The sequence below is a fragment of the Neoarius graeffei genome, chromosome 20 (assembly GCF_027579695.1).
Source record: "Neoarius graeffei isolate fNeoGra1 chromosome 20, fNeoGra1.pri, whole genome shotgun sequence".
NCBI classification, from domain to species: Eukaryota; Metazoa; Chordata; class Actinopteri; order Siluriformes; family Ariidae; genus Neoarius; species Neoarius graeffei.
In genome coordinates this window covers 15,405,030-15,429,647 of record NC_083588.1, presented here as the reverse complement: position 1 = coordinate 15,429,647, position 24,618 = coordinate 15,405,030, and the positions used below count along the sequence as shown (strand labels likewise).

Below are 24,618 nucleotides of genomic sequence, written 5' to 3'. Positions count from 1 at the left end.
ATGTTGATGGATGACTAAGGCAAACTGGCCTCTGTGTCACCTCATATTTGTATCCAGTTAATTTCCAGGGGTGCCAATAATAGTGACACATGTTTTTGCTAAAAATAATTTCTTGATGAATTTTTTTCCTTGAATAAATTTATTTCAATTAAAAGTTTGATTTTTCTCTTTTGTTCAGTGGTGAGATGAAGCTACTTCAACAAAAGGTGGATTTTTTTTCTAAATCTTTTTACCAATTGTTACAAGGGGTGCCAATAATCATGGAGCCAATAGATAGAACCCTAATTCAAAAAAAAAATGACACTTTGTAAAACATAAATTAAAAACAGAATGTGAAGATTTGCAAATCGTGGAAACCCTATATTTCATTGAAAATAGAACAAAGGCAACATATCAAATGTTGAAACTGCGATGTTATTGTTTTTTGAAAAATATATGCTCATTTTGAATTTGATGTAAGCAACGTGTTTCAGAAAAGTTGGGACGGGGCAACAAAAGACTGAAAAAGTTGTGTAATGCAAAAAAAAAAACAAACAAACCCTAATTTGGTTAATTGGCAACAGGTCAATAACATGATTGGGAATAAAAAGAGAATTCCAGAGAGGCGGAGTCTCTCAGAAGTAAAGATGGGGCGGGGTTCACCGCTCTGTGACAGACTGCATGGGCAAACAGTGCAACAATTTAAGAATAACGTTCCTCAATTTAAAATTGCAAAGAATTTGGGGATCACGTCGTCTATGGAACAGAATATCATTAAAAGATGCAGAGAATCTGGAGAAATCTCTGTATGCAAGAGACAAGGCTGAAAACTGACATTGGATGCTTGTGATCTTCAGGCCCTCAGGAGACACTACATTAAAAGCAGACACGTGTCTGGAGTGGAAATCACTGTATGGGCTCAGGAACACTTCAGAAAACCATTGTCTGTGAAAACAGTTCATTATTGCATCCACAAATGCAAGTTAAAACCAGATATAAACATCCAGAAACACTACCGCCTTCTCTGGGCCCCAGCTCTTTTACGATGGACTGAGGCGAAGTGGAAAATTGTCCCAAGGTCTGACAAATCACAAGTAGAAACTCTTTTTAGAAATAATGGACACCACGTCCTCCAGGCTAAAGAGGAGAGGGACCATCCGGCTTGTTATCAGTGCACAGTTCAAAAGCCAGCATCTGTGATGGTATGAGGGTGCATTAGTGCACATGACATGGGTAGCTTGTACATCTGGAAAGGCATCATTAATGCTGAATGATTTATACACGTTTCAGAGCAACATGCTGCCATCCAGACAAAATCTTTTTCAGGGAAGGCCTTCTTTCTTTCAGCAAGACAATGCCAAACCGCTTTCTGCACATATTAAAACTGCATGGCTCTGAAGTAAAAGAGCCCAGGTGCTAAACTGGCCTGCCTGCAGTCTAGACCTGTCTCCCATTTAAAACATTTGGCGCATTATTAAGTAGAAAATACAACAAAGGAGACCCCAAACTGTTGAGCAACTGAAATTGTATATCAGGCGAGAATGGGACATTTCTCTTTTCAAAACTACAGCAATTGGTCTCCTCAGTTCCCAAACATTTACAGAGTGTTGTGAAAAGTAGAGGTGATGCAACACAGTGGTAAACATGCCCCTGTCCCAACTTTTTTGAAACGTTTCTGACATCAAATTCAAAATGAGCATATATTTTTCAAAAAAGCAATAACATTTCTCAGAATCAGCATTTGATATGTTGTCTTTGTACTATTTTCAGTGAAATATAGGGTTTCCATGATTTGCAAAATTATCACATTCTGTTTTTATTTACAGTTTACATAGCATCTCAACTTTTTTGGAATTGAGGCTATAGATAGATATTGAGTGCATGGTCCTTCACACACAATGAATAATAAACTATGAGCACATTAGGAAATAAAATAACCACTATCAGTTGTATTACTCTGAGAACATCTCCAGCCATTATCAAGAATTCTTGATGGAATTTTGTGTTTTCACTTTTCCTCCCAAAATGGATGATATGAAACACTGCCTCGCTTTAATACATATAGTAAACATTCAGTGGTATGGGGAAAATGGCATATAGAAGAATGAGTGCAAGAGTTGAAAATTTTTGTCTGAATTATTAAACTCCTAAATGCATTCAGATGTTTCTGTCCTGCTCCATCTCAAATTGCACAGTGCACTAAACCCTGTATGGAAGAAGACACAGTAAGAGCTAACTATCATTTGATTATACACACAAATAGCTACACAAATAATGGTATTAGGTATGAATTAAATTTTGCAATGGTTATATTGTTATAATGAGAAGTTGTCCTTAGCAATGATATATACACGTTTCAGAGCAATATGCTGCCATCCAGACAAAATCTTTTTCAGGGAAGGCCTTCCTTCTTTCAGCAAAACGATGCCAAACTGCTTTCTGCACATAAAACCCCAGTTCCAGAAAAGTTGGGACACTGTATAAAACATAAATAAAAAGAGAATGCGATGATTTGCAATTCATGGAAACCCTATATTTCATTGAAAATAGTATGAAGACAGCATGTCAGATGTTGAAACTGAGATGTTATTGTTTTACGAAAAATATACGCTCATTTTGAATTTGATGTTCGCAACACGTTTCAAAAAAATTGGGACGGGGCGTGTTGACCACTGTGTTGCATCACCTCTACTTTTCACAACACTCTGTAAACGCTTGGGAACTGAGGAGACCAATTGCTGTAGTTTTGAAAGAGAAATGTCATCCCATTATTGCCTGATATACAATTTCAGTTGCTCAACAGTTCAGGGTCTCCTTTGTCATATTTTGTGCTTCATAATGCGATAAATGTTTTCAATAGCAGACAGGTCTGGACTGCAGGCAGGCCAGTTTAGCACCGAGACTCTTACTGTGGAGCCATGCAGTGTTAATATGTGCAGAAAGCAGTTTGGCGTTGTCTTGCTGAAAGAAGGAAGACCTTCCCTGAAAAAGATTTTGTCTGGATGGCAGCATATTGCTCTGAAATGTGTATATATCATTCAGCATTAATGATGCCTTTCCAGATGTACAAGCTACCCATGTCATGTGCAATAATGCACCCTCATACCATCACAGATGCTGGCTTTGGAACTGTGCACTGATAACAAGCCGGATGGTCCCTCTCCTCTTTAGCCTGGAGGACGTGGTGTCCATTATTTCTAAAAAGAATTTCTACTTTTGATTCGTCAGGCCTCAGGACAATTTTTCACTTCGCCTCAGTCCATCGTAAAAGAGCTGGGGCCCAGAGAAGGTGGCAGTGTTTCTGGATATTGTTTATATCTGGTTTTAACTTGAATTTGTGGATGCAGTAATGAACTGTTTTCACAGACGATGGTTTTCTGAAGTGTTCCTGAGCCCATACAGTGATTTCCACTCCAGACACGTGTCTGCTTTTAATGCAGTGTCACCTGAGGGCCTGAAGATCACAAGCATCCAATGTCAGTTTTCAGCCTTGTCTCTTGCATACAGAGATTTCCTCAGATTCTCTGAATCTTTTAATGATGTCATATACTATAGATGATCTCATCTCATTATCTCTAGCCGCTTTATCCTTCTACAGGGTCGCAGGCAAGCTGGAGCCTATCCCAGCTGACTACAGGCGAAAGGCGGGGTACACCCTGGACAAGTCACCAGGTCATCACAGGGCTGACACATAGACACAGACAACCATTCACACTCACATTCACACCTACGGTCAATTTAGAGTCACCAGTTAACCTAACCTGCATGTCTTTGGACTGTGGGGGAAACCGGAGCACCCGGAGGAAACCCACGCGGACACGGGGAGAACATGCAAACTCCGCACAGAAAGGCCCTCGCTGGCCACGGGGCTCGAACCCGGACCTTCTTGCTGTGAGGCGACAGCGCTAACCACTACACCACCGTGCCGCCCACTATAGATGATGTGATCCCTAAATTCTTTGCAATTTTACATTGAGGAACGTTATTCTTAAATTGTTGCACTGTTTGCCCATGCAGTCTTTCACAGAGCAGTGAACCCCTCCCCATCTTTACTTCTGAGAGACTCAACCTCTCGGCAATGCTCTTTTTTTTTTTTTAATCCAGTCAAGTTACTGACCTGTTGCAAATTAACCAAATTTTTTTTTAGCATTTACACAACTTTTTCAGTCTTTTGTTGCCCTGTCCCAACTTTTCTGAAACATGTTGCTGACATCAAATTCAAAATGAGTATAGATATATTTTTTAAAATCAATAAAATTTCTGTTTCAACATTTGATATGTTGTCTTTGTACTATTTTCAATGAAATATAGGGTTTCCACGATTTGCAAATTATCCCATTCTGTTTTTATTTACAGTTTACACAGCATCCCAACTTTTTTGGAATTAGGGTTGTATTAAAACTGCATGGCTCTGAAGTAAAAGAGTCCGGGTGCTAAACTGGCCTGCCTGCAGTCTAGACCTGTCTCCTATTTAAAACATTTGGCGCATTATTAAGCAGAAAATACAACAGAGGAGACCCCGAACTGTTGAGCAACTCAAATTGTCAGGACAAATTCTCAGTATAACGATATAACCATTGCAAAATTTATTTCATACCTAATACCGTTATTTGTGTTGCTATTTATGTGTATAATGAAATGACAGTTAGCTCTTATTGTGTCTTCTTCCATACAGGGTTTAGTACACTGTGCAATTTGAGATGGAGCTAAATATAAATTGCTAAACAGCTAGTTAGCGTTGTAGTTGGCTAATATCACTTCTATAGCCAGGTTCTCAACTTGCAGACCATGGTCTATTGTAGCAGAGCACATACACTTATGAAGACACTGGTCGGTTTTCTAAACACGTACCAGCTTGGCTTCTGTAGCAGATTTGGCATTACAGCTTATCCGCTCACATGCATTTCTATAAGTTACTTACAACCCCGATTCCAAAAAAGTTGGGACAAAGTACAAATTGTAAATAAAAACGGAATGCAATGATGTGGAAGTTTCAAAATTCCATATTTTATTCAGAATAGAACATAGATGACATATCAAATGTTTAAACTGAGAAAATGTATCATTTAAAAAGAAAAATTAGGTGATTTTAAATTTCATGACAACAACACATCTCAAAAAAGTTGGGACAAGGCCATGTTTACCACTGTGAGACATCCCCTTTTCTCTTTACAACAGTCTGTAAACGTCTGGGGACTGAGGAGACAAGTTGCTCAAGTTTAGGGATAGGAATGTTAACCCATTCTTGTCTAATGTAGGATTTTAGTTGCTCAACTGTCTTAGGTCTTTTTTTGTCGTATCTTCCGTTTTATGATGCGCCAAATGTTTTCTATGGGTGAAAGATCTGGACTGCAGGCTGGCCAGTTCAGTACCCGGACCCTTCTTCTACGCAGCCATGATGCTGTAATTGATGCAGTATGTGGTTTGGCATTGTCATGTTGGAAAATGCAAGGTCTTCCCTGAAAGAGACGTCGTCTGGATGGGAGCATATGTTGCTCTAGAACCTGGATATACCTTTCAGCATTGATGGTGTCTTTCCAGATGTGTAAGCTGCCCATGCCACACGCACTAATGCAACCCCATACCATCAGAGATGCAGGCTTCTGAACTGAGCGCTGATAACAACTTGGGTTGTCCTTCTCCTCTTTAGTCCGAATGACACGGCGTCCCTGATTTCCATAAAGAACTTCACATTTTGATCCGTCTGACCACAGAACAGTTTTCCACTTTGCCACAGTCCATTTTAAATGAGTCTTGGCCCAGAGAAGACGTTTGCGCTTCTGGATCATGTTTAAATACGGCTTCTTCTTTGAACTATAGAGTTTTATCTGGCAACGGCGGATGGCACGGTGAATTGTGTTCACAGATAATGTTCTCTGGAAATATTCCTGAGCCCATTTTGTGATTTCCAATATAGAAGCATGCCTGTATGTGATGCAGTGCCGTCTAAGGGCCCGAAGATCACGGGCACCCAGTATGGTTTTCCGGCCTTGACCCTTACGCACAGAGATTCTTCCAGATTCTCTGAATCTTTTGATGATATTATGCACTGTAGATGATGATATGTTCAAACTCTTTGCAATTTTACACTGTCGAACTCCTTTCTGATATTGCTCCACTATTTGTCGGCGCGGAGTTAGGGGGATTGGTGATCCTCTTCCCATCTTTACTTCTGAGAGCCGCTGCCACTCCAAGATGCTTTTTTTATACCCGGTCATGTTAATGACCTATTGCCAGTTGACCTAATGAGTTGCAATTTGGTCTTCCAGCTGTTCCTTTTTTGTACCTTTTAACTTTTCCAGCCTCTTATTGCCCCTGTCCCAACTTTTTTGAGATGTGTTGCTGTCATGAAATTTCAAATGAGCCAATATTTGGCATGAAATTTCAAAATGTCTCGCTTTCGACATTTTGATATGTTGTCTGTTCTATTGTGAATACAATATCAGTTTTTGAGATTTGTAAATTATTGCATTCCGTTTTTATTTACAATTTGTATTTTGTCCCAACTTTTTTTGAATCGGGGTTGTAGCTGAAGGCAGCTCATTAGGCCAGAGGCCAGCTACAGTACAAGACTAGCTCCAAACCTTCGTAAGCAAGGAAGTTTATGTAACTAAACTTTTACACATCTTCATTGAAGACCCCTGACCTGCTCTATCTATGCTCTGCAGGTAATGTTTAGCCTCTTAGTGTAACAGCAGCTTATTTAATCAATAGTTAGTAGAGTAGTGTATATTGCATTTGGCCCACACTTTAGCATGGAAGACTTTAGGGTGGCCATTTTGGGTTGTTAAAGTTAGGGGTCCAGAAGAAGCTGTTCTGACAGCTAAATCATCTCAAGTATATAATTATACCTCTGAACATGTGTAATGTACACTGGTGAGGTAGACATTGACCCAAAAAGTTTTTTTTTTTTTAAATTGGTGCTGGTTTTGTCCTCCATCTAGTGAGAGTCTGCATGATTTATAGGAGTGTGTGTGTGTAATAGTGGCCTAGTTGGGTGTGAACAGTAACAGCCAGCAATAACTCACAGAGCTAATGAAACCTGCTATAAATATCTCAGTTAGAGGAGTACACAGAAAGAGAGAGAGATGTGATGGTGTATCTAGGCAGATTGAAGAGAGATTAAAAAATATATACAGTACATAGCGAGGGATTGTTTAATACAATACCTATGCATAGACAATGTACTCCCGAAAAAACACACAGCAGTGTCCTGAGTATAGAAATGTACTGGCTCACATTCGTCGTCTGTTTGGTATAAAGGTTTATGAATACATGCGCTAATGCATTAATGCAGTCTGCCAAATTATATTACAGTGAGAGTGAGCGCATCAATCTCCTCCATTAATATTAATCAGTTTGTTCTGATTGGCTGAGAGTCGTAGAGAAGAGAGGTGAATGAAATTGGCACAGCAAAAGCCCCACAATATCTGAAACACTGGCCTTTTTCCATTTAGATTCTCGCTACCACATTTGTATGTGGTTTCAAATCAGAGTAAAATCAGATTTCAGAAATTTCAAGTCCTGATGTCTCTTTTTTTTTTTTCCTTTCAGCACCCGGTCTGTGTGCTTCTCTACATTAGATATTTGTAACAAGAAGGATCAAGCAGTTATGCAAGATGTCCAATGCTGAATGAATGAAAACCAAAAAAGTTTAAATCACACACACGTATCCCACACTGATACATTATTATATTTACTTCACAGGCATTTAGTAGACGCTCTTATCCAGAGCTACATACAAAAAGAACCTGACATATTCACAGCAGTGGGCAACCCAGGAAGCAGTTGGTGGTTAAGTACATTGCTCAAAGGCACTTCAGCCATTTCTGCTGGTCCAGGGAATCAAACCAGCAATCTTTTGGTCCCAAAGCTGCTTCACTAAACTTTAGGCCATGGCTTCCTCGAAATACATAAATCTAAATCCATCCATTATCTGTAGCCGCTTATCATGTACAGGGTCGCAGGCAAGCCGGAGCCTATCCCAGCTGACTATGGGCGAGAGGCGGGGTACACCCTGGACAAGTCGCCAGGTCATCGCAGGGCCGACACATAGACACGGACAACCATTCACACTCTCATTCACACCTACGGTCAATTTAGAGTCACCAGATAACCTAACCTGCATGTCTTTGGACTGTGGGGGAAACCGGAGCACCCGGAGGAAACCCACGCGGACACGGGGAGAACATGCAAACTCCACACAGAAAGGCCCTTGTTGGCCGCTGGGCTCGAACCCAGGACCTTCTTGCTGCGAGGCAACAGTGCTAACTACTACACCACCGTGCTAAATCTCAATCCATCATATTTCATTGTGTCATTCTGTCAGAACAGCTGTTGGGGAGTGTATTTATTTACAACCCCGATTCCAAAAAAGTTGGGACAAAGTACAAATTGTAAATAAAAACGGAATGCAATGATGTGGAAGTTTCAAAATTCCATATTTTATTCAGAATAGAACATAGATGACATATCAAATGTTTAAACTGAGAAAATGTATCATTTAAAGAGAAAAATTAGGTGATTTTAAATTTCATGACAACACATATCTCAAAAAAGTTGGGACAAGGCCATGTTTACCACTGAGACATCCCCTTTTCTCTTTACAACAGTCTGTAAACGTCTGGGGACTGAGGAGACAAGTTGCTCAAGTTTAGGGATAGGAATGTTAACCCATTCTTGTCTAATGTAGGATTTTAGTTGCTCAACTGTCTTAGGTCTTTTTTGTCGTATCTTCCGTTTTATGATGCGCCAAATGTTTTCTGTGGGTGAAAGATCTGGATTGCAGGCTGGCCAGTTCAGTACCCGGACCCTTCCTCTACGCAGCCATGATGCTGTAATTGATGCAGTATGTGGTTTGGCATGGTCATGTTGGAAAATGCAAGGTCTTCCCTGAAAAAGACGTCGTCTGGATGGGAGCATATGTTGCTCTAGAACCTGGATATACCTTTCAGCATTGATGGTGTCTTTCCAGATGTGTAAGCTGCCCATGCCACATGCACTAATGCAACCCCATACCATCAGAGATGCAGGCTTCTGAACTGAGCGCTGATGATAACTTGGGTCGTCCTTCTCCTCTTTAGTCCGAATGACACGGCGTCCCTGATTTCCATAAAGAACTTCACATTTTGATTCGTCTGACCACAGAACAGTTTTCCACTTTGCCACAGTCCATTTTAAGTGAGTCTTGGCCCAGAGAAGACGTTTGCGCTTCTGGATCATGTTTAAATACGGCTTCTTCTTTGAACTATAGAGTTTTAGCTGGCAACGGCGGATGGCACGGTGAATTGTGTTCACAGATAATGTTCTCTGGAAATATTCCTGAACCCATTTTGTGATTTCCAATACAGAAGCATGCCTGTATGTGATGCAGTGCCGTCTAAGGGCCCGAAGATCACGGGCACCCAGTATGGTTTTCCGGCCTTGACCCTTACGCACAGAGATTCTTCCAGATTCTCTGAATCTTTTGATGATATTATGCACTGTAGATGATGATATGTTCAAACTCTTTGCAATTTTACACTGTCGAACTCCTTTCTGATATTGCTCCACTATTTGTCGGCGCAGAATTAGGGGGATTGGTGATCCTCTTCCCATCTTTACTTCTGAGAGCCGCTGCCACTCCAAGATGCTCTTTTTATACCTAGTCATGTTAATGACCTATTGCCAATTGACCTAATGAGTTGCAATTTGGTCCTCCAGCTGTTCCTTTTTTGTACCTTTAACTTTTCCAGCCTCTTATTGCCCCTGTCCCAACTTTTTTGAGATGTGTTGCTGTCATGAAATTTCAAATGAGCCAATATTTGGCATGAAATTTCAGAACGTCTCACTTTCAACATTTTATATGTTGTCTATGTTCTATTGTGAATACAATATCAGTTTTTGAGATTTGTAAATTATTGCATTCCGTTTTTATTTACAATTTGTACTTTGTCCCAACTTTTTTGGAATCGGGGTTGTAGTCAATATCAGGTGTTAAGTCATTAAGTGACCACAGATGAACTTTGGGATTAATTCAGAATTAATTTCAATGTGTGACCCAAAATGTGTGGTGGTTTTCAGTCAAAAACAGCAAAAAATAAATCAGCAAGTATGCAAGCAAGTAAATAAATAAGCAGGTAAATAAGTAAGCAAGCAAGTAAATAAATAAGCAAGCAAGTAAGTAAATATTTAGCCTTAAGAATATGATTCTAGAATTAAAAGCTAATTTTCCATTCTGTATTAAGCCATGGCTAGTTGAGAAAAGAAATATGAATAGTAACTGTATTAACTGCCATCAATGACATCCACCATATGAGATTTATAATAAATAAATAAAAACACCAAACAAACAAAAAACTAGCAGGCCAACAAGCTTTTTAGTTGCTGCTAATAGTTATCCGTTAGCACTAGCTTGTCCACCTGGTTAACATTTACAGGAAAACATCTTACAGTTTATTTGAGGCAATGTGTTACACTTATGGATTTTTACGCAGTTAAAATCTCCACAGGTGGCAACGATGGTGTGCTTTGCAACTGACAGCCACAAAATCTCACAAAATAAAATGAACAAAGCAAAAATCTGTTTGGGGCGGCACGGTGGTGTAGTGGTTAGTGCCGTCGCCTCACAGCAAGAAGGTCCGGGTTCGAGCCCCGTGGCCGGCGAGGGCCTTTCTGTGCGGAGTTTGCATGTTCTCCCCGTGTCCACGTGAGTTTCCTCCGGGTGCTCCGGTTTCCCCCACAGTCCAAAGACATGCAGGTTAGGTTAACTGGTGACTCTAAATTGAGCGTAGGTGTGAATGTGAGTGTGAATGGTTGTGGGTGGTAGAAAAGGGCAACTGGACTTGCTTGAAGATTCTTGAAAACGTTTCACCTCTCGTCCGAAAGGCTTCCTCAGTTCTGTCTGACTAATAGGGAGTATCAGATATTTATCCTCTCCTGGATCAGAATCAGAATTCTGATGACCAGCTCATCTAAGGTGTCATTGAGGCATCATGTTGGTGTGGGTCACTGGAGGCTGGGTGTGAACGGCGAGTCATTAGGGTGATCAAAGGATTGCCCGTTAGGGTGATCAATGGAAAGCTGACTCTCTCTGTCCTCCTGTGAGTCACCGAAAACAGCTGGGTCCTAGCGTACACCCAGCCATCTGGGAAGTGTGTCCAAGACCGCATTGTAGATGGTTAATAAATGATGTCTTAGACCCCCACTTCTGTTCAGTGATGGCCATTCCAGCTGGACAAAAATGGCTTCTTTAACTCCTCGCTCATACCAACAATCCTCTCTGGCTAAAATGCATATGTTACAATCCTGAAATGAGTGTCCTTTGTTGTTAAGATGAAGGTAGACAGCTGAGTCCTGGCCTGAGGAACTGGCTGTCCTGTGTTGAGCCAAGCGCCTGTATAGCGGTTGTTTCTTTTCCCCAATATACGAGTCCGTGCAATCCTCACTGCACTGAATTGCATACACTACGTTGTCCTGTTTGTGTCTGGGTATTCTGTCCTTAGGGTGGACCAGTTTCTGCTCCAAGGTGTTACTGGGTCTGAAATGTACCAGAATGTTGTGTTTGTAGAAGATCCTCCTGAGTTTCTCAGATAGACCAGAAATGTAGGGAATGACAATGTTCTTGCGTTTGTTCCTGTTATCATCCTTGTCAGTTATGTTCCTTTTTATGCTCTTTAGGAGTCTGTGTCTATGTGTCAGCCCTGTGATGACCTGGCGACTTGTCCAGGGTGTACCCCGCCTTTCGCCCGTAGTCAGCTGGGATAGGCTCCAGCTTGCCTGTGACCCTGTAGAACAGGATAAAGCGGCTAGAGATAATGAGAATGAATGAGGTCTCTGGGTGTTAACTTGTTGATGCAATAAAAATTAGTTCATATACGTGGGTTTTTTTTTTTCTGTTAACTTGAAATTTTAAATGAAAACTTAACTTAAATCATTATAACCACAGTCTTTAAATAAATACGACACAGCTATATGATGTGTTCTTGTTTTTTTGCTGTGAAAAAGTAGTACATAGTACTGGATTTGTTTACATCTGCTTGTGAGTGGGGTTCAGTATAAGTACTGTGCATAGTACTGTATGTCGTTTTGAACACGTTGTGTTTGTGTAGAGTGGGGATGAGTGTATACAGAGTGTGTGATAACAGACACTGAGTGTGCATGAATCAGTATTAAGTGTGTTGTGCGTGTGTACTGTGTATGCAGAATGGTGATGAGAGTGTCGTTACGCAGCCCTGTCTGTTGTACCCTCTGGACTCTGAAATGGACAGCAGTACGGGGTCCGAGTCGTCTGATGTTCGCCATGACGACAAAGAGGAAGTCCTTGGTGGACTGTTTCTACCAGGAAACAGGTGAATATATCAGGAGGAAAGATGGTGATGGTGGCAGTTAAGTAAAAATTCAAATCCTGCAGTTAAATAAATCATTTTCTCTGCAGTTCAAGTCAGCTTGTCTCGTCGGCAGCAGCGTCTGTAATTTCAGCGGAGGAGCAGTTTGAAGATTACGGAGAAGGAGAAGATGTGGATTTTATTCCTAGTAGCCCCTGTGCTGATGATGACACACGGACTAATGGATTTTCTGACCTGGGCTCCTCACTGCCTTCCAGGTCAGTCCGTCTGAACCAGTCAGCATGTCCTGAAACTATCAAACCACATTTCAGTTAATAGCCATACATAGCCTACGTACAAATTACATTTCCAGTTGTAGTGCTCCACTGTTTTAGGCTTCACTGTTAATGATGAAAGTAAATAAATCAGTGCAATAATCTGTGCATCATATTACACGACAGTACCAGTCAAAAGTTTGGACACACCTACTCAGTCATTCATAGTTTTTTCTTTATTTTGACTATTTTCTACATTGTAGAACAATACTGAAGACATCAGAACTATGAAATAACACATGGAACATGTATGGAATAATGTGGTAAACAAAAGTGTCCAAAAATAACTCCCAACCAAAATATCCATTCCATCAATCTCTTATAAGTAGCCGCTTATCCTGTTCTACAGGGTCGCAGGCAAGCTGGAGCCTATCCCAGCTGACTATGGGCGAGAGGCGGGGTACACCCTGGACAAGTTGCCAGGTTATCGCAGGGCTGACACATAGAGACAAACAACCATTCACACTCACATTCACACCTACGCTCAATTTAGAGCCACCGATTAGCCTAACCTGTATGTCTTTGGATTGTGGGGGAAACCGGAGCACCCGGAGAAAACCCACACAGACACGGGGAGAACATGCAAACTCCATACAGAAAGGCCCTCGCTGGCCACTGGGCTCGAACCTGGACCTTCTTGCCCCAACCAAAATATGTTTAATATTTTAGATTCTTCAAAGTAGCCACCTTGATGACGCTTTGCACACTATTGGCATTATCTTAACCAGCTTCCTGAGGTAGTCACCTGGAATGCTTTTCAATTAATAACTGCGCCTTGTCAAAAGTTAAATAGTGCAATTTCTTGCCTTCTTAAAGGAACAGTCCACCGTACTTCCATAATGAAATATGCTCTTATCTGAATTGAGACGAGCTGCTCCGTACCTATCCGAGCTTTGCGCGACCTCCCAGTCAGTCAGACGCGCTGTCACTCCTGTTAGCAATGTAGCTAGGCTCTGCATGGCCAATGGTATTTTTTGGGGCTGTAGTTAAATGCGACCAAACTCTTCCGTGTTTTTCTTGTTTACATAGGTTTATATGACCAGTGATATGAAACAAAGTTCAGTTACACAAATTGAAACGTGGTGATTTTCTATGCTATGGAAAGTCCGCACTATAATGACAGGCGTACTAACACCTTCTGCGCGCTTCGGCAGCGCATTGATATCTGAGCTCCGTATCAATGCGCTGCCAAAGTGCGCAGAAGGTGTTAGTACGCCTGTCATTATAGTGCGGACTTTCCATAGCATAGAAAATCGCTACGTTTCAATTTGTGTAACTGAACTTTGTTTCATGTCACTGGTCATATAAACCTGTGTAAACAGGAAAAACGTGGAAGAGTTTGGTCGCATCTAACTACAGCCCCAAAAAATACCATTGGCCATGCTGAGCCTAGCTACATTGCTAACAGGAGTGACAGCGCGTCTGACTGCATCTGACTGACTGGGAGGTCGCGCAAAGCTCGGAGAGGTACGGAGCAGCTCGTCTCAATTCAGATAAGAGCATATTTCATTATGGAAGTACGGTGGACTGTTCCTTTAATGCATTTGAGATCAAACAGTAAATAATACAAATACAGTAAATAGCCCTATTGCACAACTGTAGTAAAGAGAAACGACATCCATCATTACTTTAAGACATGAGTCTTTTAATGAATAAAATTTTTTTAAAAAGTAGGCGTGTCTAAACTTTTCACTGGTACCTTTTCACTGGACATACAAATTTTTGTCTCATCACTGATTCTGAAACTGAGAACACAGACGCTCCTTATAGCTAAATGAAAGATGGAGGATGCGATATGCACAGCAGCATCGCTGAGGTTTTTCCGCCATGTTCAATTCCATTCACAATGATAGTATTTGGGAGGTGCTTTTATCCAGTGCTAATATTGATCTCATTTATACAACTGAGCAGTTGTGGGTCAAGGGCCCAGCAGTGGCAGGTTGGCGGTACTGGGATTTGAACACAGCAGCAGCTAGGAAATGTACTATGACTGCATTCAGCTCCTAGAAACTAGCTACCAGTTAGGGTCTGTTTCTGTGCCTGAATATTCAACAGTGTTCTAGTGAACACATGGTGCACTCTGGAGAGTCTCTAGGACAATGGTTCTCAGCCTTTTTTGCACCGTGAACCAAGTTTTAACATGCCAGCTCGGTCATGACCCTATATAGTAAATTAGTAAAACGAGCACCAGCTTTCTCAAATTCAACATCATGCCAACTACAATTTGACAAAAAAAATGTTTTTTAATACATCACTTTAACATTTTTAAGAAGGAGAAAATGGGTAGCGGGGGCGGCACGGTGGTGTAGTGATTAGCGCTGTCACCTCACAGCAAGAAGGTCCGGGTTCGAGCCCCGTGGCCGGTGAGGGCCTTTCTGTGCGGAGTTTGCATGTTCTCCCCGTGTCCACATGGGTTTCCTCCGGGTGCTCCGGTTTCCCCCACAGTCCAAAGACATGCAGGTTAGGTTAACTGGTGACTCTAAATTGACCGTAGGTGTGAATGGTTGTCTATGTGTCAGCCCTGTGATGACCTGGCAACTTGTCCAGGGTGTACCCCGCCTTTCGCCCATAGTCAGCTGGGATAGGCTCCAGCTTGCCTGAGATCCTGTAGGACAGGATAAAGCGGCTAGAGATAATGAGATGAGAGATGAGAAAATGGGTAGCATCATTTAATATTAATTATGAAATATAATTGTCAATTTACATTTTTTTGAATGATCAATTTCTTCTGAATGAGAAACCTGGGGATGCCTTGTTTTAAGAATTTCATCAAAATTTGGGGTAAGTGAGGACAAAGCAATCCAGAGGTCATGTTCAACATTCAGTTTGTTTCTACTTTTGTTCTTTAGCTGGGTGAGAGCAGAAAAGCAGACTTCACATAAATACATGGTACTGAATGGCAAAAGCACTCTGACTGCATGGTTAGCAAGAGCAGGATACTCGCGTGCAACGCTGCACCAGAACTGAGGGAGACTCAATTCTGAGAACTTCTTTTGAAGACCACAATCATAAGATAACTCAACCAGTTGAGTTTCTTCCTCAGATGGCAAAATTAGTTTCCACGTCAACTCCGAATGGCTCCCTTGTCCACTCATGGTCCAACACCATCTCCTCTTCTGGAAAGTAATTGCAAAACCATGTGTGAAGTTTCTCCAGATGGGCACAGATCACCCTTTTCACCACTGAGCTGTCTGAGTCTGTTTTTTTTTTTTTTAAAAACCTCATGACACAAAGGCGGTCGCTTCACAGCAAGAAGGTTCTGGGTTTGAGCCCAGTGGCCGACAGGGGCCTTTTTGTGTGGAGTTGGTATGTTCTTCCCGTGTCTGCGTGGGTTTGCTCCGGTTTCCCCCACAGTCCAAAGACATGCAGGTTAGGCTAATTGGTGGCTCTAAATTGACTGTAGATGCGAGTGTGAATGCTTGTTTGTCTCTATGTGTCAGCCCTGCACAGGATAAGCGGCTATGGATAATGGATGGATGGACCTCATGACACACATTTGGTAACATATCCAGCCTGCTGTTGGTTACATGCTTGGTCCACAGAGTCAACTTTTTTTGGAAGGCATTATGTTATGTCCGTTTGCTCAAATCGGTTATGCTGCCTCCCTTGTAATGACCCGTTTAGTGTGTTCAAATGATCAAAAAACATCTGTAAGATAAGAAAGATGAACAATCCACAGGTTATCATTGAAATATTCTGCTTGGTCTGACTTCAGCCAGAAAAGCTGCCAACTCGCTGCAAAGCTCATAAACACAGGATAACACTTTGCTTCTGGAGAGTTAGCGGACTTCCACATGGTAGAGAAAGTGTTTGTGCCCACTTCCCATCTCTTGACAAAAAGCTTGAAAACACCTACCGTTCTTTGTGCTGTGCTTGATGTAATTAACAACTTTCGCTACCTCTAGCAGTATTTCGTGACGATCTGGCACCATGTCTTTCGCAGCTAATGCTTCTCTTGGTAAAAAAACTGGGGTTCCACATTGCATTCAGTGTAGCTACATCCAGAATTTTTTTTCACAACTCCTGAATGTTTGCCCATCATCGAGGCTGCTCCATCCATTGTCATGCCAATGCACTTTGCCCAGCTCAGTCCCACTGAATTCAAATATGTATCCATTGCAGAAAGACATCTCTGGTGCTGTGGTGGATTTTGGCAAATTCGCACTGAACAAAAAGTGCTCTTCAAAGTCATCATTCCACACGTGCTGCACAAATACCAGCAGAATTGCACAGTTAGCCACGTCGGTGGATTCATCGAGCAAAAGAGTCGCTAGCTGAGAGACGTTCAGTTATCTGGTGCTCAATGTCCTCAGACATGTCACAGAACCTCTGATAAAGTGCACCATTTGACAAGGGAATTTTCATTAATTTTTTCACTTCTGATTCACTTAAAAGTTCAGTACATATGTCAATCACACAAGAAAGTATGAGTTCTTCTGAAATAGTATGGGCCTTTTTACACTTAGCAATTCGATATGAAAACAGATAGGAAGCACGGAGTGCCTGTTCCTGTACTGTACATGCATGTTCAAGTGTCTTTTGGGAAGCCTCAAAATTTTGACTTTTGCGTTTAAAAAAAAAAAAAAAAAAGTCCAGAGGCTTATCTTCGTAGTTGGCATGTTTTGTTTCTAAATGCCTCTGTAACTTTGAAGGTTTCATGCTTTTGTTAGCAAGCAGGTTCATTGCACAGGACACACGGTGGTAAATCCATATCTGAGACAATCCGGGGCGGCATGGTGGTGTAGTGGTTAGCACTGTCGCCTCACAGCAAGAAGGTTCTGGGTTCGAGCCCAGCGGCCGATGGGGGCCTTTCTGTGTGGAGTTTGCATGTTCTCACCGTGTCTGCGTGGGTTTCCTCCGGGTGCTCCGGTTTCCCCTACAGTCCAAAGACATGCAGGTTAGGCTAACTCGTGTCTCTAACTTGACCATAGGTTAGGGTGACCAGACGTCCCGGTTTTACCAGGACAGTCCCAATTTGGGGTTGTGTGTCCCGAGTCCCGACAAAAGTCTGTCGGGACACGGATATGTCCCGGTTTTCGCCACTCGCGACGTTTGTGACTGAGCAGCATGGGAATCATTAGCGGAGAAATGTCTGCATTTACTATTTTGATGAATTGACAGGAATCACAAACTTTCCTGGTTACTGCCCCCTGGCCCTGTGGCATGGGTGTTTATTTAGCCACATTATTCCAGACAACAGAACGTGTTGCCATGCAACAATAAAATAAACATTAACTGGCGCGAATGTTCTTTGTCTAGCAGCTAGCAGCAGTAATGCCGCAGCAATTATGCCGAAAAGAAAATGCACCTTTTCCTATGCTGCAAATGCTGTGCGCTCCTGTGGGGGCTTTCCTCGGGCTGTCGCCCCTCTCCTCCTTTATTGCTGTTTTGTTTGAGTGTATATTTACGGAAGCCGCGAGAGGCCCTTCATATAATCTTTTTTTTTTTTTTTAATTCACCTTGTTATCCTGAGATAACGACAATTAATTCAGGATCTCGAGAAAACAACACAACTAATTCGAGATCTCGAGAAAACAAAACCGTTATTCCGAGATGACAATTAATTCAGGATCTCAAGAAAACAACACAACTAATTCGATATCTCGAGAAAACAAAACCGTTATTTCGAGATCTCGAGAAAACAAAACAATTATTCCGTGATCTCGAGAAAACAAAACAATTATTTCATGATCTCAGCTGGATCACTGCATCTCCATCGGTAGAGACGAAGCCGGGCCAGTCTTCTGCGGAGGTGCCACGGACTAATTTTGAAATTTTCCCTTCTTAAAAGACTTAATGCAATCTCTCCCTGTGTCAACCCCTGATCAAAATATTGCCTTATTAGGTGATCGATTGTTCCAGACATTCTAATGACCAAAGTTGCGTCTATACAGAATGAGAAATAGCCCCAAAGTCAGCATATCACAAGTCTCTTGGCGCACCTGAATGAACCATTTCTTAGCTGTTTACTCGAGATCATGAAATAATTGTTTTGTTTTCTCGAGATCTCAGAATAACGGTTTTGTTTTCTCGAGATCTCGAATTAGTTGTATTGTTTTCTTGAGATCCTGAATTAATTATGTCGTTATCTCGGGATAACAAGGTGAATAAAAAAAAAAAAAGGATTACCGTATATGAAGGGCCTCTCTCGGCTTCCGTAGTATATATTCTCAAGTCACTTGTCTCTTTTTTGTTTCTGTTTAACATACCATTCTGACAGTTTGGCCATATTGCTGTGTTGAACAGCTTGTTGCACCTTCCATTAAAGTGTTCACTTTTGTACACATCTTCTTGCTTTATTCATTCAGTTGTGGGGAATGGTTAGTAAGGTTGATTCTGACCTAGGCTATGTTGAGGTCACATATCTACTTTTTAAGTTCATGCTATAGTGCATACAATTTTAGAGATATAGCCTGCATGTGCATATGCATTCTTCTTGGTGTTCTCACAAGCAGGTGAAATAAATCAGTTTAAATTTGGCCTATGGACATAGCCTGGCCTATTCTCAGCCATTACAAAATCTGTTGTCTGACCATAATTTAACTGATCTGTATACCACTATGCTACTAGATAACAAAATGCCTGTTTGTTTTATTTCATGTGAGATGTTGATAAATGTGAGCTTCAACAAAATAAGAGCACCTCTCTGAGTGTCACGTTTACCTAAAAAAAAGGTGTGCGTGCACGAGCATGGTCGCGTGCAAAAGTGTCCCGGTTTCAGACTAGGGAAATCTGGTCACCCTACCATAGGTGTGAATGGTTGTTTGTCTTGATGTGTTAGCCCTGCGATGATCTGGCGACTTGTCCAGGGTGTACCCTGCCTCTTGCCTGTAGTCATCTGGGATAGGCTCCAGCTTGCCTGTGACCCTGCACAGGATAAGCGGTTATGGATAATGGATGAATGGAAAATCCAGGTCATATGTCCTTTTATATTGTTGTTGTTTTGGTTTTTTTAGGTTTAGATGAATTGTCCCCTGAGCTGGTGCTTGGTCTGGAATGAGCTTTGCCAGTAGATTGCAAGAATTTGTCCATTTTTCTAACGATAGCCTAATATTGTCAAGCCTACATGTGAAAGTTTAGTGCACAGTGCACTTGCCAATCAACCCGTATCACACGTCTGACTCATGTGCCAGTGCATTTGAAATTAAACAGCTAGAGTAGGCTTATGTGATTGGTTGAATGAGTGTTCAGTTTGCGCGAAGCAACTGTAGATGAGCAATTCCAGCGTTATGGATGTGACATTTGGACTCAAAATGGCAACAACTGACCTAGTTAATTTTTATTCCTTTCCAGTATTTTAAAATTTGTTGTATATTTTTAAGACCTCTCATATTGGAGAAGTCATGGGAAAAAAATAATTCCCATAGTACATTTAGAACTCTAGAAAATGCCAAAAAAGACATGCGTTATGGATGTGACGGAAAAAATACCCCATTTCCAGGGTGACTACACATATTCATCAAACTTTGTGAAATTGCAAACATAATATCCAAATGCAGGCATGCATTTAATAAAGGAGTCTTAGCTGAAAATAAAAAAAGCCTTTGTTTAAAATATTTTCTATTTCAAGCAGAATCTAGGAAGAAAAAATCAGCGTTATGGATGTGACATAATTCCGTTATGGATGTGACGCATCTGAAATAGACATGGCATATGTTTAGAAAATCAGCAATTTAACCACCATAACCCTTTGAAAAACACTCTATCAGCTAAAACTATCAAAGTTCTTAAATAATATTTAGGATGGCTATTGTTTTGCTGTTTTTTGGATTTTAGCATACATTTCTGTGGCTTGTGGCAATAATATAGAATTGTACATGATCAAAGTTGATTTTAGCTTGGGTTTTACATTATAAGAAAGAAAGACTGACCGTGACATTAGGTTGGTTACAAATTGGTTCAACTTATTCACATGTGTAAAATACAGGCCTAGGTGATATCTCTGGGAGTGGTTTTGATGTATTACATGTTGCTTTATTTTTGCATGGTGAGGTTGACATTTACATGGAATTGCCCAGATCCAGGATCGGTATATAGACTATGATGGCACTGGGAAATGTGATCGTGGATCAGCGTTTAGGAGCTGGCTAGTTTTAAAATGTTTAACTTCCGACTCTGACTCGCGACCCTTTCTGGACTTGCCACAGGTTGAGAAACGCTGGTCTAGGACACCTAGAAGTGAACATAAACAGCAGGGACACAGATTTATTCACAGCCACTTTATAGTACAATATCTATCAGTTGAGCACCTGAACAAATGAACCTTAGCGTAAAAGTGGATGGACAGTTGCTTCCAAGCTCTGAGGTTTGACTTTTGTGCTTCATGTTCAAGCAGAACACCAAAATAACACTCCTACGCTCCACAGTGACAACTGCAGGATACATACCACCAAATCTGTGTGTGACTCATTGGACAAGTCACCCAGATCTGGCCACATGCACCCTACACTTGTCTTCCTGGAATGTGGGAGTGTATTCCATTTTCATTACTGTCCTATCTCCTCTAACAGGGTTTTAGATGAATGATATTTTTAGACCCCGGCCTATGAATTTTTGACAACAAAGGAAGTCTGGATAAGGGCGTCTGCTAACTGCCATGAATGTAAATCTAAATGTAAATGAAGTGTCATGTTGTGTTCTTCTTGGGCATGAATCGCAAAACACAACCTTCCAGTCTGGCCAGCAACAGATAATTTCTGCTCTCTGGAGCCACCTAATCCATCCTGATGCCCTACTTCTGTTTGGATTTCTCGTATCTGAAAATCATTCGCTGCTGCTGAGGATGGCCCAACATTTACAGCCTAAAGATCACCAAGAAATTACTGTGGGATGGTACCAAATAGAAACCATAAAGATGGCTGTGGATGTTCTTTCGTGGATAGCCTGAGGACTGCAATTGCTAAGAACAGTTTTGCAGTCAAGTCACCACCATTAAACAGTCGATAACTTAAGTTTGATATAATAGACATTAATTTATGACTATAATGAATTCATAAATGACTCTCTGATGTTCACACACAAGTTACTCATAAATTCATAAGTTCCATCCATCCATTATCTGTAGCCGCTTATCCTGTTCTACAGAGCCGCAGGCAAGCTGGAGCCTATCCCAGCTGACTACGGGCGAGAGGCGGGGTACACCCTGGACAAGTCGCCAGGTCATCACAGGGCTGACACCAAGACAAACAACCATTCACACTCTCAGTCACACCTATGGTCAATTTAGAGCATTCATAAGTTCCTCTTTACACAATTGCACTTTTTGACTATAGCCATAAAATTAAAACCACTGACAGGTAAAGTGAATAACATTTATCTTGTTACAATGGCACCTGTCAAGGGGTAGGATATATAAGGAAGCAAGAGAACAGTCAGTTCTTGAAGTTGATGTGTTGGAACCAGAAAAAATGGGCAAGCGTAAAGCCAGTATCTCACTGGGCTGCGACAGCTTGCGACAAATTGCGAGCGTCATTCGCGAGAGAGTTTCAAAAATGTCTTGAAACATTCGTGGGGCTTCTCAATTTCCTCACATGAGTTGCAAAGTGTCGCTCCTTCGTCGCTGAAATTTTGAACATGTTCAAAAAATTGGCGCGACACAATTTCTCTCAAAATAGCCGCAAATGCGTCGCTGGTGTCGCAAAGCCGTCGCGAACCCTTCTCAAGTCAGTTTCCGTGAGGCTTCCTCTACTTCCATGCCTGCCGAGGGAAAGCCGGGCTGCAACTAGTTGGAGACACAACAATTGCGGTAAAATATGCGAATATCAATTCAGTGCGATTCCAAGTGAAAATTGTTGCTAATTCGCATATTTTATCGCAATTGTTGTCTCCAACTAGTCGTGGGCTGTTCCAGCCCAGTGAGATACTACCCTAAGGATCTGAGTGACTTTGACAAGCGCCAAACTGTGATGGCTCGATGACTGACTGGATCTGAGCATCTCTAAAATGGCACATCTTATGGGGTGTTCCCGGTATGCAGGGGTTAGTACCTACCAGAAGTGGTCCAAGGAAGGACACAGGGTCATGGGCGTCAAAGGCTCATTGATTCGCACGGGGCATGAAAGCTAGCCCATATGATCCAATCCCAGAGAAGAGCTCCTGGAGCATAAACTCGTGCAAAAGTCAAATGCTCAAATTATTGGCATTGTATGACTGCTATTTGTGAAAAGGAATCAATTTGGAATTTGGCCGAACTGTCTGAATTAATCCAAGTTGATTTGCAAAATATTGGCTTTCCTTATGGTTTGCTTTACTTTTCTACAATACAAATGCATAGTGTTGAATATTTTCCGTAAAACGTGAGTAAATAATCCCACGTTATTTTATTAAAAAGCAAATTTAAAAATGACCACTGGATGAAAACCCATCTATCTTGTGTAAATAAATGTACAAATTTTGTTGTCCGGTGGTCAAGTGTTTGAGAGACGATTCCTTGCACTTGCGGTCGGGTTCCTTGGGGTGGTACACACACATCGTTTTTTGAACTTAGACGTCATACAGTCAAAAGCCATCAAAAATCAGGTCAATGCATTTCTCTTAAGTATGGGGCTCTGCTCCGCTATTAACATTTTACAGTTAGAAATGTTTGTCCATAAGCCGATGTAAAAAGAAATCTGACTGTGGTGCTTTTATGCATTTCAGAATTGATCACTTTCCCTAATTCTAGTATTACTTTAGTTCCTTCACTGTTACTACTACCATTTCATAACCTGTGACATGAGTGTCAACACATTTTAGTTATGTGGAAAATAACGGTTTGAGAAGCCCTGAGGTAAAGATGTCTCCAGCTGGCAGATACTGATCCTCAGAACTCCTTAACCAAGCCACGGTGTTGAAGCTGAATGGAGATGACCAATGGGCTGGTTAGTCATTATATTGACCAGAATCTGAGTGTTCATGTCCATCATGGTGGTCCATTCCTGGTTTTTAATACACACATGACTACCTCTCTCCATGTCTCTTTGGTCTTTCTATTACTTCATTATTAGATGACTGTTAGATGAGTGTTACCGTCTTGAGGCTTATGGTGCAGTTTCCTTGATAGAACTTGGTGCAAACAGAAACAGTAATATATTTCATGATTTCAAAACTTATGTACATTATATCTCTACATGATACCTGATAGATTTACTTTTCTTTCGTATACGTAGTGCTGGACATACGCCTCAAAAAATCCGACACTTTTACAACAGTGAGCTGCTGGATGTTTACTGCTCTCAATGCTGTAAGAAAGTGAACTTGCTTAATGACCTTGAGGCTCGACTTAAAAATCTCAAAGCCAACAGGTGAGTATTTATTTATTCCATCACTGATTAAACACTAATTAGGTGTTTCTGCATCCTTGCAATGCCAAATAGTTCATCCACATGGTATAGCACCTGTAGGCTACTGTCACTAACTGCTCTTGCTGCTTTGCAGCCCAAACAGGAAGATCTCCAGCACAGCTTTTGGACGGTACGTAATAATTTAATTTAAAATAATTCCTGTTGTATAGCGGCATGGTTCATTTTCCATTCAAAGCTTTTCTTTTTCAAAGCTTATTTTGGCAGCCAGTTGCACCAATTGAACTTAAGTTTGATTGTAACTTCGTGCAAATCTAAATCGCTCCTTGGTTCGAGTTTATGAATTGAACTCAACGAAAAATGGTGCTTTCATACCCATTAGTCTGTTTACCTCGTCCAAGTCAGAGTGAAATCTGACACTGTTTGTTTGCTGTTTGGTTTCATGCTATGCTGAACTAAAAGCCAAAGTGTTGCCCAAAATACACACCATGTTTGGTTCACGTCCTGCAGTTAGGTCAGTTCAGAGTTTACCATCAGCTTTTACTGTGAGTGTCTGATCCAGCAGCAATACCCGTGCATCACCAGTACTGCCGTGTGGTTGTGTTCAGATCATAAGCAGCGCATAATATACAGAATGTCTTCATGACCTAATGTTATCTAGCTAAAATATAATATCTGGTTCAAGGGAGAAGAGTGCAGTGCAGTGAGTGTGTATATGGA

At 41.3% G+C, this 24,618-nt stretch overlaps 1 protein-coding gene across 1 annotated transcript in view; it reads left to right on the top strand.

Moving 5' to 3' along the window:
* rab11fip4a (RAB11 family interacting protein 4 (class II) a) overlaps window positions 1-24,618 on the top strand; it is a 60,742-nt gene that overhangs the window by 20,050 nt on the left and 16,074 nt on the right. Inside the window, exons 2-5 of the mRNA XM_060901309.1 lie at window positions 12,163-12,308; window positions 12,395-12,562; window positions 23,767-23,901; window positions 24,035-24,070. Coding sequence (XP_060757292.1) covers window positions 12,163-12,308; window positions 12,395-12,562; window positions 23,767-23,901; window positions 24,035-24,070 — 485 coding nt within the window. The remainder of the gene's footprint in view (window positions 1-12,162; window positions 12,309-12,394; window positions 12,563-23,766; window positions 23,902-24,034; window positions 24,071-24,618) is intronic.